The sequence below is a fragment of the Nyctibius grandis genome, chromosome 4, assembly GCF_013368605.1.
Source record: "Nyctibius grandis isolate bNycGra1 chromosome 4, bNycGra1.pri, whole genome shotgun sequence".
Lineage (NCBI taxonomy): Eukaryota > Metazoa > Chordata > Aves > Nyctibiiformes > Nyctibiidae > Nyctibius > Nyctibius grandis.
In genome coordinates this window covers 90,594,094-90,607,194 of record NC_090661.1, presented here as the reverse complement: position 1 = coordinate 90,607,194, position 13,101 = coordinate 90,594,094, and the positions used below count along the sequence as shown (strand labels likewise).

Below are 13,101 nucleotides of genomic sequence, written 5' to 3'. Positions count from 1 at the left end.
ACAGGTAAAAACAACATATTCAGGACAAAGTCAAGAGTCACCTGCAGCCCTCATTTCCCAAACTCCTCTCCGCAATGCGCTCCCCAAAGCCAAGCATCTTTACAATCACGGTACCCACAGCATCGATGTGACCTCCTGCTTCAGCCTCTCCTCCACTCCGCCTCCTGCAGCCCCAGCTCATCCCGCAGCCGCAAAAGCGGCTGGTGGCCAGCACGGGGCTGCATTGCTTTTATCTTCACCTCAGCCACCCTCCCAAGGGCAGGAGCGCTCTGGACCATCTGCAAAGGGACCAGTGAAGAGGGGTTGGCCATAGGGGACCTGCAGGATCTGGTTGATGTTGATTGAAGGGAGGAATCGCTGATGTTGCAGGGGGCAGCCCGGGAAGGTGGGTTTTGGATGTGGCCACTGCCAGGGAATAACCATAAAGGAGCAAACCCTACTGCTTTCCTTCAATGTGCTGACTCCTGCTCCTAGGAGAAGGCCTGTCATTGGTTTTTAATCTCACCCGATTACGGGCCAGCCTTTGACATTATTGATCTCAGGCCCCTGAAGTATCATTTATCTTCCAGGTTTGACTCGGCAATCGGAGCTTGACAGCGCAGACCCCAGTCAGCTCCATCCTCCAGAGGAGACAGGGGAACCGCTCAGCTCAATTCCAGTTCTTCCGATTCATATGAGCTGTATTCGAGGCTCAGTTTCCACCCCAAAATGAGGCAGCTTTTGCCAGATGCTCTCTCCCCACCTGGCATTTCAGCTCCTGACTCAAAAATCCAGCTCCTCAGGTCTCTGGCAGACCAGCAGCACTTTAGCAAGCCCAGCAGTCCAAGGTGCCTCCAGCGCCCACTGCTTCCCCCTTTCAGTTTCATTATCCTCTTTTAAAGAGGATACACTGGAGGCACAAAGGTTACAGGATGTGCCAAGAGCTGCACAGGGATTGGGGGGGCAGTGCCAGCGTGCAGGGTACAACCAGAGAAGCCATTTCTAGCCGTGACCACACTGCCATTTTCTAGAGCAGAAGGACCAACAACAGCGGCTCCTCATCCCCTGGCAAGCTCACACCCGCAGAGAAACCCGGCTGCTAGCTTGGTTCTGTGGTGGCTTCTCCTTACTGCTGGCTAGCCAGCTCGTGATTTCTGCTTGACCTTCAAAACGTTAACGCCTGCTCCCTCGGCTGGGCAGAACAAGAGACGGGCTCCACGGATGCAAAGCAGCCGGCAGGGATTCAGGACGCCTGGGATCACCACCCCATGGAGGAGACATGCCTGGGACTGCTGCCCCACGGGTTCCCACTCCCCTGGTTTCCTCCATCTTCCACCCAAGCTGACAGACGTTCCCAGCCTCCACCTTTCGGGAAGCACAAGGTTTTCCTCAAATGTCTGTGTCTTCAGTTACTGGGTGCAGTGTGTGGGTGAGGGTTGTCTTTTCAGATGCCTCCTGTCTCTCTCTCTCCTCTGCAAAGCTGGGCCTTGCATTTTGGGAAGGAGGAACACTTCCTGAGGAAGGCTCCAGCAGGACAGTTTTAACACATTGAGGAAGGTTTAGCTTTTGCTCGTCACCTCAGTATTGTTTACCATATTGCTGCAACAGCACTTTGATAAATGGAGATTAGTACCATGTGCCTTCATAGACGACAGCAGTAGCCAGGAGCCAGCCTCAGGGAGGACCAGGGGAGAATGCGTCTGGGTGGGGGCGGCTAGCGGGGTCCATGTTTGGCAAGGTACCACCACCAGCAAAGAAAGCCCGAGTCTCCAGGATTGTTTCCCCACTCTGCCACGGACTTCCTGACTCCCTAGCAGGTCCTCCCACCTCTGTTTATCTCTACTTTAGGGTAACACCCTGACTTTCCTACCCAGATTTTAGGCTGTTGCAGAGATTAAACTAACCTTTTTCTCCCCTGCTGTAAGTAAAATGCTACAAAATCCTTGGCCGGAGGGCAGGACGTTTTACCTGCTGGGCTCACACCCTCAGGAGATGTGTTTGGCAAGGGGTAGTCTTTGCACGACGCACAAGGCATTATTTCCAGTCCCCTGCCTTGATGTGCTGTCGTGCAGGATGCCAGCAGGCAGAGGCTGGAAAATAACCCCCAAACATGCTCCCATTCCCTTGTAGGTGGCAGATCCCATCCCCATCCCCTACAACCAAACCACCTCTGACCCAAACAAGGGCTCACGGGCCTCAGCCACCCAGCCACAATGGGGCAGCTGTGGCAAGAGAGCTGCAGTCATTCCCTCCCGGATCCGGCCACCCCCATCACTAATGGGCTAGCACAATACCGGAGGGAAGGGGGACCACGGACCCCTCCCGTCACCAAAGGGTCTGTGAGGGGGACAGAGACCTCACAGCGCATTTATTCCGCTCCATCCATTTGAGAGGCATGCTTCAAGGGGCTTTTTGCCGTCGGAGGCGGGTGCACCAGGACAGGAGGAGAACAAAGGGAGGCACCGGCACCCCCAGCCCTTTGTGTGAGCGGAGAGGAGTTCACCTGCAGGGAAAACCAGCTCCCACCGCAGAGCTGGCAGCTCCGCACGGATTTGGATGGGGAGAGGGATGCAGCCCCCCCACCCACTAGCAAGAGGATAATGAGCAGAAGGACGCGATCACGTTACCCTCTCTCCCCTTGCCACACGCACAAGCCCATTACAGCGCACGCCAACCCCCCCGACTTTCCAACAACCACTGCAACCAGCAATAAAAACCATTGCCACAGAAATATCAACCCGCCCCCCAGCATGATCGATCTGTGTCTGCGTGTGGCCGAGCACCAAACCCCGGAGCTCGGCTCCACTGACCAGGATCGACTGGGAGGGAAGGGGGTGGGAGACTTGTTTCCAGGGGACGGGGCTTTAAAGCCACACAATAACTGGCTCAAATGAGGGTTCGGATTAAGCTGTTGTACAGCGAGGGAAAACACTGCCTCCATTAGGGCATGGGGGATTTTCCTGCCCTTTCTCCAAAGCTCCAGCTCCAGGATGAAGCTTTCAGGTCACCCAGGCAGGGAGAGGAGAACCGGGTGATGCTGAGCAAATGGGGGATCCCACACAAGGAGAGACGGGTGGAGGCAGGAAAGGGCAGATCAGCCCTCCCCGAGCCCCAGATCATACAGTCGGCTGGTCTGACGACGTTTACTCATATTTCAGAGAGAGACAGCCATCCGGAACGTCACTCCCTGCCAACTGCCTCATCTGGAGCCATCCGCAGCTCGGCTCTTCCCAGCCCGCTCTAGGGACAGCCCCCCCAGAGCATCCACAGACCAAGGGATTGAGAAAGGACAGGTAGGGGGAAGAGAAGAAAGATAAATTAAATCAATTCATATTTAACTTTTTCTTTTTTTGCAGTTCTGGTACTTCGTCCCAGCAAACGGACGGCTTTGAGTGCACGTTACGTGGAAGGCACTGCTGCAGAGTGGCAGGGCACTGCTCTGAGCCGGGAACTTTGCTCATGTTACTATCGCAAGCGAATAACTAGACAGAAACGGGATAACCGCGATCCCCCGGCAAGAACGGGCCAAAGCTGTCCTTATCAGAAAGGATTTGGGACTGGGAACCTCTTCAGTGAGTTCATCTGGGGGACATATGTAAAAACTCTTGCGTGCACCCAGAGCCTGTCAATAACCGTCCCTCCCTCCATATCTGGGACCAGGCATCTCTTCCTGCCATTCCCAAGCACGCTGGCTGTAGTCCTCCTGGGTGAAGGAGGGGTGGCTGCCTCTATCTGTCCTTCCTCCGTGGAGCACAGGGAAGAGGAGGACATCCCTCCCTGGCCCTGCACGCTCCACACCTCCCCACTGGCCCCCCAGCATCAGCCCTGTCTGCTCTAACAGCAAAGGGAAGTTCAACGCAGAAAATTGGCTACCACCACAAGCAAGCTCAGCAGCTCCGACTCCTCCGAGTCATCCCCCTCATTCCAACCAAACCAGCATCTCCTGAGCCTACGGGCTGCTGATAAACGCAGAAAGTTGACAAAGTCACCAGAAACTAGCCCAGATCCATAGTATTTTTTTTTTCTTACAGAAAAAAAAGCCAGGCCCGACCAGATTCTGCCCCCAAGCCTGCGTGGCAAAGCAGAATCCGGCTCCAAGAGTTTATTTATAAATCTGTACATACATGTACATTTGAATTCTGACAGAATTAATTCTGGCATCCAGCTAATTCAAAGCATTCCTCCCCCATCACACTACTGTTGCAGGCCAGCCCAGCACAGAAGCTGATTATAAAATGCTGCACTAGCCAGGCATTTCTGCAAAGGCTTGTGCTATTGAGCATTCAGTCTTTCCTTGCTTGGCTATTTCATTGTTTCAGTGTCGATCCCTCCTCTCTTGCCTTGTGTTTCCTGGTTACTTTTGTCCCTGCTCTGGAAGCACTGCTGCTCTCAGCCCCATTTCAGTGTCAGATTGAAAAAAAAAAATCCAAAACAATTACATTACATTAAAGAGAAGAAAAGGAAAAATTACCACCATGTACCAAGATTTCCAGTAAACAGATAGGTAACGAGCAAAAAATAGGCCAATATGCTGCTAGGCAAGCGGCAGGCAGCTCTGGGGATAGAAAACCCGCTGCCTCCCTCCGAAGCATAGCTAAGAAATCGCTGTGTGGTCACACGCTGTCCTCTGGAGCAGAGAGGAGAGAGGTCAGGGCAGCCAGCACTGTAAGAGACTCTTTATTCTTGGGCACTTGCACGAATCTGATTGCTTGCGCCCTTTGTGAGACATGGAAATCTGCCTTCTCCTCCCACCCCCTTCGCCAGCCCCCGCTTCTGCTCCCCCTGTTCAATCGGGGGCAGAGGCAACTCCTCAGCTCCAGAGGCAAAGCCCAGAGCAGCAGAGAGGCTGTGGACCCCGCCCTGGCAGGACCAGGCTCGGCCGAGCTCGAGGACGTTTCTTTGCTGGAGCAAGGGAAGGAGAAGGGAAGGACAGTCCTGGGCTCGAAGGGCTCACCCAGGCTCCCACATGCAAGGCACGAGGCTGAGGGATGGAGGCAAGTCAGGGGTGTTGTGCTTCAGCCCAAGTTGTTCCTACTTCTCCCTCTCCATCGTGCTCGTGGGCTCGAGGAGAGCAGCATGCTGCGCACCTCCATGCCAGCAGCCACATGACTCTTACATAAATAATGGGTTGGATTAGACTAAACAAGGGTCTGGGCTAAGTTTATTATGCCCTCATCATCAGCCAAAGCAGGGCTTATACCCCCTGGTTCAGAGACCAGATCAGGACACCCCCATCTCAGGGGCTCATTCAAAGCCACCAGCCAGGGAGGGCTTCAAGGCAGAAAGCTCTCTGGCCAGGGCAGGCAAGGCTGTGCCTAGATATCCCCACCTGCAAACTACAGCCAACCCCTACCTACCACAGGGGTAAGCCTGGGCTACAATTCGTCACTGTTCCTTGCAAAGCAGCTCAATGTCCTCAGATGAACCTCTCTTTCCCTCTCCTCCTTCTACCTCACTCTTGACCAGCACCTGTCCACACAGCACTGTCCCCCATGGGAAGAGAGCATTCCAAGACAGCATCCCTGTCCTACTCCTTTACCAAAGCTGTCCCCTCCATGCAAGCCTCCACCCTCCCACTCAAACCCACCAGGCTGCCTCCCACATGCTCCATCTCTGCTGTCACTTCTCAGATGACTCTACGCAGAAGACTTGCGGCTGTGGGTCTAGAGCAAGCAACTGCTGGCGATCTGATGGGCTAAGGGCAAGGAAAACGCTCAAGCTCAGCAAGAAAGCAGCGGGGAAAAGCCCTTAATCCAAATGCCAGGGAGGCAGGAGACCATCCCAGCTAAGCCAAAGATCTGGGACTGCTAAGACACCCACTGCCATTTGGCCAGGAAACTCAGATGGGTTTTGCAGCAGGGTGGCTCCCAAAGGCAGCACAGGCTGCTATCAGTTGAACTGAAATCCCCTGCTGCCCCTGACAACACAGCCCAGCAAAGCCTGACAGATCGATGGTGGCAAACGGCATGGAGTTAGGAAGCGAGGCTAGGCGGGTGCTGGGATTTCTGCAACTGCCCAAGGCCCAAGAAGTCATTACTCATCATGGCAGCTTGACCAACTGACAGCATCCCAGGGCACAATGGTCAGTCACATTTAGGAGCCTGGCGCTGGACTCCTGAGGCCTCTGGGCAGGAACCAGGGCACGGTCAAAGCCAGGGGAGGTAGAGATGCAGGCTAGGCTGACTGGGGAGGAGGAATGGGCTGGTGGTGCCGCCCTGGGGTGCTGATGGAAGCTCAGGTGGAGGGTGCAGGGAGAACCCCCACATCTCCAGCTTCACAGGACCTACTGCCAAAGTCACTTGTGGACCAGGTATGTTCAAAGAGCTCCGTGGGGAATGCCTGCCAGGCACCACCCACACCATCTACAGTCACGAGAGCTAAATTAACACTCAAGCACTTGGGCACTTGTGCTCACAATGCCTCCAGTGAGCTGCATGCCACGCTCCTCATAAACAAGTCATCTGGAAAATAAGTAAGCCTGTAAAAAATCCAGCCCATCGTAAGTTACCAAACCTGTTTCAGAGTAAAACAACCTACAGCAGCTCAGGCTGGGAGCCTGGTGGCGGAGCCGACCCCAGCCTCCCCAGCACCGGGGCTCCCGAGGTCCCAGCAAAAAGTCCCCAGCAGAGATGGCAGTATGGGGATGCGACATGGGACTCATTTCAAACAGGAATGTGTCTCTGGTGTCAGAGCCATCTATCAAAGAAAAGATGGTGGTATTTTCCCCTCTAGAGACCTTTTGAACCGCAGAACTAATCAGCTGAGGCAGGTAGGAAGAGCGCACAGGCCATCTCTGCACTGGGGCTGGTGGCCAACGCTGGCAAAGGACCAGAGTTTTTGGTACAGACTTGGGATTCATCTCTTCCTGTGCTCCTACCAAGTGTTCACCTCTCCTTTCTCCCATACTTTAGAAAGCACCTGAGCTGGGCTTATCTGGGGGGCTGCCAAGAAAGCAAGCCCAAACCCACCAAGGTGCAGATGGGCCCAGCAGCCCAGTCTCTCCCTGTCCCCCTGGTTCTGCCAAATGGGTGCTTCTCCTACATGCCCGCAGAAGGATCCCCAATGTTCTCCCACAGGTCTCAGCACCACAACGCGCTTCCTCCTTCTTAGTGTTCAAAATCACCGGAGACCTTCAGAATGTGGAGGAATTTTCTCTTGATTTCCCCAAAATGTGCTGCAAGCTAGGTCAGAGGGAAATCTACCTCCGTCCCCTGAAACAAAACAGAAGCAGGAGCAGAGCCTCTACCCAAATCCCTTCCCACTGGTGACACCTCCAGCTGAGGACAGGCAGCTGGGACATCCCCAAGCAAGCTCTCATGTACCTGTTCTCAATCAACCGCGTCGCACACAAAGATGGGGCAAGCACGGTAATACTCTACAAGTTAGTCCCTTTCTTTGGCTGCTGCCTTCTGACCTGTGCTCTAATCCCAGCAATGTATTTTTCTCCTTTTTGGGTGAAAAAAAAAAAATAAGCAATGCATCAACCTCACGCTGGAGCAACTTTCTTTTCCAACCCTGGAAGCAGGCTACCCTGTGCCGTGGAGACGGCAGGCTCCCCCATGCAGGCGGGAGGCACGTGGCTGGGGCAGCAAAGGCAAAGATGGAAGAAAAAATGTTTCGTTTTGAGACCTTGACACAAACAAAATGACAAGAAGCAAAAAAGAGGGTGGGTTGTTGGCTTTTTTTTCCCCCTCTCCTCTTTAAGCGCTACAAAAACAGGAAACAAAGGAGAAAACATCTCACGGGGGGAAGGGGAGGTAAGCACTTTATACGCCCACAAAAGAAAGATTAACCACATATTTTATTTACTGTTTGTATTACGGTTGCTCCGTGGAGTTCAACCAATTCTGAGCCAGGGCTCTGTGGGTTTGTGCAGCACCTAACGCTGAGCTGTCCCCTTCCCCCAAACCCACCGAGCGTGCATCTCTGCTTCAAGCAAGCCCTCCACAGACACCCTCTGTCCTCCTGCAGACACCCGCCTCCGGCCTCTTGCGCCCAGCACAAGCTCTCTTGCTCCAACTGCCAGTTGAGAAAGCACTGGTTCCATCCCCAAGGAGTTTTGAGCCCCTTTTTCCCTTCAAATCGGACCCTAACCAGGGGTAAGATGCCCTCCAGGGTGGGCCAGCAGCAGAGCCAGACTAATAAATGCTAAAAGAGGTGAGTTTATGGGGAGCATGTTTGCAGACTCCCGTCCTTCCTCCGGGCTATGGGGGACACCCCCGCCACACCAGGTCGATGTCACACCCCCACACACTCACAAGTCCCCCGGACCAAGGACAGGGCTCTGAGCCTCCAAACTTTGACTCATTCTCAATTAACGGCTTCCCGAACACGAGCCACGCATGGAACAAACCTCTCACAACGAGGCCTCCCCCAGACCTCCCAAGCCCGGCGTTACTCATCTGCCCCCCAGCCCCAGCCCTCCTTCCCCGGGACGCTCCACGAGCGGCTCACCGCTGTGGGGTGAGCAAGCAGCCAGGAATGCCGGGCCTGGCTCCCGCGGGCGGGAAGCCATCACCAGCTGAGCGCACGCACCCTAATTCGGGAGCCGACAGGGCCACCTTCCTTGCCGGCTGGCAAGGGGCAGCTTTCAGCCAGAGCCCTGGCCAAGGCCACGCAGCGAGGGCCGGTAACCTGCTGGGCATTTTTACCGGGGGCTCTTCCCTACTCCAGCAGTTTACAGAGGAACTGCTTCAACTACAGGGGGGATCCTTCAGGTATGCCATCCCCCAGCTTCGGGCTGTCCTCCATTGCCCCAGCCTCCAAGCACCCAACCGAGCCACGCGCCCAGCGGGAAGAGACAAGCTTATCATCACAGAGAAAGGAAATTAAGATAACACGGCAATGGAGGTACCGAGGGATTTGGCCAAGCTCACAAAATAAGTCTGCGGCTCTACGATACAGCCATCCGACACATTCGGTGTCTGGCCACGTATCCTAAAATTTCATGCCAGGGCCGAAATCCAGCCAAGCCGGTGGCAGCTTTCTGCCAGGTCACCAGCAGCGTGCATCCGCAAGGAGCAGCAAACATCCAGCCATAACAACGGCAGCAACAACAAAAAAAAACCCCATGCAGCAAGAACAGGAATAGATGAGATCAAAGTGTCCTGGAAAAGGACCTGGAAAAATAGTTTTGGTCCCTGGCTAAGGCTCCCGGGAAATGCAGAGGTGAGCCCCATCCCAGCCCCACGCAGTCCTCCCAGGGTGGCTCCCCACCCTGGCAGAGGGAGACCAAAATGACTCCCTATAAATAGAAGCAGAAAAGCGCTTCTCCAAAAGCCTGGCTGGGTCTTTCCCCTTCCAGCGCGTGTGGCGGAGCTGCTGGCACCTCCACAGAGGTCTCTGGTTTTCCCCCAAAAAACCTGGAGAGGAAAATAACCTTCCTGTGAGCTCAGGCTGGCTCCCCTCTGCACAGAGCTGCCCCCCCCCACGCAGGCCTGGCCATCCAATTGGAAAGTAATTATACTGCAATTTTTATTTATGACTTTTTTTTTTTTAATTGCTAAATGGTGACTCATTTTGGCAACATTAAAATACACAGGAAATCATCCCCATTTTACAGTAATCACCATTCAATTCATTGTTAAATATTTATACGTCGGACAAGCGCCGGGCCACTTTCGAAGGGTCGGAGGGGGAGCAGAGGGGCAGCCCTGGGAAGGGGGGAAGGTGGTGATGGGGTCATGGCATGGCTGCCCGCAGGGCTGTTAAACGCCCGCCACGAACTTCGGGGTGGGGAGCCAGGGGAGGAAGCTCTCGCCAGATGGTCTGGCCACGAGCAAAATACAGACTCATTTTCCCTCAAATCCAGTGCTATGCCCCACGCTGCTTTAGGGAGGGGGTGGCAGCCCTGTGCCCCCTAATAAAAACCCCACTACTTGGGCAAGCCCCAAGCGCGAATGCCCACCAGCAAGAAGCCATGGATCTCTGAGACGAAGCTCTCCCAGCGCCGGGGGGAAGACGATGGCGGCCGCCAGCCCCGGCGGGAGGCGGTGGGAAGAGCCTGCAGTTTGACATTCACAGGCCTTACAATGGACAGGGTCCGTGTCTGCGGCCGCTTTGTCCCCCCGGAGAGCCCGATTTCGGGGCGACTCGACCTTGGACGTAGGTGGCTGTTCTGCCTTCCCCCAAACAGCTGCATACCCCAGCAGGAACCAGGGAGACTACCCCTCCAAACCCCACCGCCCAGGACCTCGACCCTTCCCCACGCAGCCCAGTCCCGAGCGGCCACAGCTCCTACGGCTGGGTGGCTCCAAAGGCCTCCCAGCATGGACCCCCTTTCCCCAGGGAGCCCCCACTGACTCCGTCACTGCTCGGCTGGAGCGGCCACCTAACATGTCTGCCACAGGGGGACCGGGTGGAGGAGGAACAGCACCGGGGTGGATTTTGTGTAGGCCCTACACAAACATGCCAGGAAAGAGGGTGGCCAGGAAGAGCAGCAGCACCCCCCCGGGCTGGCCAAACCCACGTCTCCACAAAGGTCCAACTTACCCTGATCTCATTGCGGCGGATCTCCACGTCGCAGACCGAGTGTCCCTGGTGGGCCCCGCTGTAGTAGCAGCAGAACTGGCAGACGGCCACCTGCTCGGCCTCGCAGTGGTACAGGCGGTAGGCGTTGTGCTGGGGGCAGCTCCAGGCCCGCACGTCGTCCGCCTCCACCAGGAGATGGCCCCGGGCCGTGGAGGGTTGCTGCAGGTGGGTCTGGACGTGGGATTGGCAACAAGGAGCCTCGCACCTCAAACAGATCTTCTGGGCCGGCAGCGGTGGGCCCCGGCGGCAGAAGACGCAGTGCAAGACGGAGGGGGGCTTCTCCAGGTTGAGGGAGTTGAACTTCTCCACGATGTTGGTGAGCTTCAGGTTCTTCTCCAGGTTGGGCTTCTGGTTGTAGGCTTGGTTGCACTCCGGGCACCGCACCAAGCCCGACTCCTTGGCCCACGCCTCCCCGATGCAGCCCCGGCAGAAGTTGTGCTTGCAGGGCAGCTGGACCGGCTCCACGAAGACGTGCAGGCAAATGGGGCAGATGAGCTCCTCTTCGAAGCAGTTCTTCCAATTCTCGGCCATCTCTGCTGGCAGCCTCTGGGCGACGTTCCTCCCCCCTACCCGCTTCAGTCGCTCAGTGTGGTCTAGAGGCGGACACCGGGGTCTCTCCTCCCTGCAAGGGGAAGGCTGGGGGTGAACAGCTGGGCTCCCCCACCCTCCCCGCAGCACGCGTGATAAATAATAAACCGCAGGAGATTTTAAAAAAATCGGGGATAAAATAAACCACAGAGCAGCACTCTAGGAATCTCCAGCGAGAAAAATGTGACATCCCCGTCGCTTCATTCAAAAAGCAACACAAACGGTTAAAAAAACCCCAATGTGATATTGTAGGATTTACAGCCCAAAGTCTTAACCACCCCTAAAAGCCATTTGTTCCTTTTTACCCCAGAAGGTGAATCGAAACTTACCAAAGGTTGAAAAAAATCCATACAAAATCCAGCAGCAGAGTCCGAGTTCCATATAAAGCTCCTAAATTTAGCGCTCCGGATCGGATTTTTCTTTTCTTAGGTTTGTGACTGACATTCAATATTTTAAAGGGACTTTTGTCCCCCACCAACCTGGCTAACAGCTGAGAGCACAACTCGCTCAGGGGTTTTTTTTTTTCCTCCCCTGTATTTCTCCTCCCTCTCCCCCCGATGGGAGTTGGGAATCACAGTCTTTTAAAGGAAACGGATCAAAGGGTTAAGATCCAAAATGGGAAAAAAAAACAGGAAGATTAAAAAATAATAATAATAATAGCGACGATGGCGAAAAAATGAATTCTCTCCGCGGCCCCCGAGATTTGCTTCTAACCCGGTGGAGCAGCAAAGAAAAAAAGGAAGAGGAAGAAAAAAAAAAAAAAAAAGACAAGACAGGGAAAAAAAAAAAAAGAAGAAAAAAAACCCACCTCTCGCCTGCTTCGAGATTGCGAGGGCTTGAATGGGAGAGCTCGGTCATTCCGAGCCACCCCCAGCCCGGCGCAGCCCTCCCAGCCTCCTCCAACGCTCCCGAAGAGGGACGGGAGAGATGACGGGCTTTGCCAAGGGGGGATCTAAACCCCGCGGACCCCAAATCAACCTGCTCCGACTTCCCACGGGGGCTGGGGGAAAAAGGGCGTCCCGGGGAGGATGGGGGGGGAGGGGGGTCCGACCTAGCCCGGTCTCATAGGGACGCAGCCCCCCGACGGTAACAATGCGATGGAGCCGGGGCAGACGGGCTGGTGTCCGAGCCGCCCGCGAAGCGCCTTCCCCCGGTGCGGCTTCCCCGGTCCGGCCCCGCCGGGAAGGGGCAAGGCGGCGGCGGGCAGCCGGGAGGAGCCGGCCGAAGCGTGCGGTGCCGGAGAGCCGAGTCAGCCCTCAGCCATTTTGAGCTGCGCTACTGGAGAACGGAGGCGCGTTAAAAAGAAAATATTTTTTTTTAAAAAAAAAGGTATTAAAAAAAACCCCAAAGTCACCGGAACAAAACCGCTCCGCTGCCGCCCCCGCCCGCGCTCTTCGCGGGGCTCTGCGGAGGGGCTGCGGCGTGAGCCCAGCCCGAGCCCAGCCGTCCCGTCCCGGCGGGGCCGCTCAGCAGAGCCCCCGGCGCCTGCCCCCGCCGCCGCCACCTCCAGCCATCTTGGGCTCGCCCTGGGCGCCGCCCGCCCGCCGGAGCCCCACGCCCCGGCCTTCCTCCCGCCGCCCCCGGGGAGGCTGCCACGGCCCGGGGGGGGACGAGGAGCGGGGGGAGGTGCGTGTGCGGATCCCCGCAACGGATCTCCTCGGGGAGGGGGTGAAAGGGGGGGCGGCGCCTCGGAGGCGGCCGGGCTCAGCCCCGGCGCGGGGGGCCGGGGCGGCGGCGGGGGGCGGGCGGGGCGGCCATGGGGGCGGCGGCCGCGGGGAATATCTCGACCGGAGGGGAGCGGGGGCTGGGCGGGCGCACCGAGGAGCCGCCCCGCTCGGGAGCCGGCCGGCGTGCGGGGAGCAGAGGCGCCGGAGCCGGTAGGTCCCGCCGGGCGCTGCCGCTGCCGCCGCCGCCGCCGCCGCCGCCTCGGAGCTGCGCGGAGCTCCGCTGCGCTGCGGCGGGACCGGCTCCGCCCCGCCCGCGGCCCCGCCCACCCTACATCAC

General features: G+C 56.6%; 1 protein-coding gene across 1 annotated transcript in view; it reads right to left on the bottom strand.

Annotated features, from left to right (window-relative positions):
- The window catches only part of TRIM8 (tripartite motif containing 8), a 29,997-nt gene extending 17,208 nt beyond the window's left edge, over positions 1 to 12,789 (bottom strand). The window contains exons 1-2 of the mRNA XM_068398603.1: positions 11,427 to 12,789; positions 10,471 to 11,131 (exon numbers count right to left, since the gene is read on the bottom strand). Of these exons, the coding sequence (XP_068254704.1) occupies positions 10,471 to 11,040 (570 nt within the window). The 5' untranslated portion in view covers positions 11,041 to 11,131; positions 11,427 to 12,789. The remainder of the gene's footprint in view (positions 1 to 10,470; positions 11,132 to 11,426) is intronic.
- Between the last annotated feature and the right edge of the window lie 312 nt (positions 12,790 to 13,101).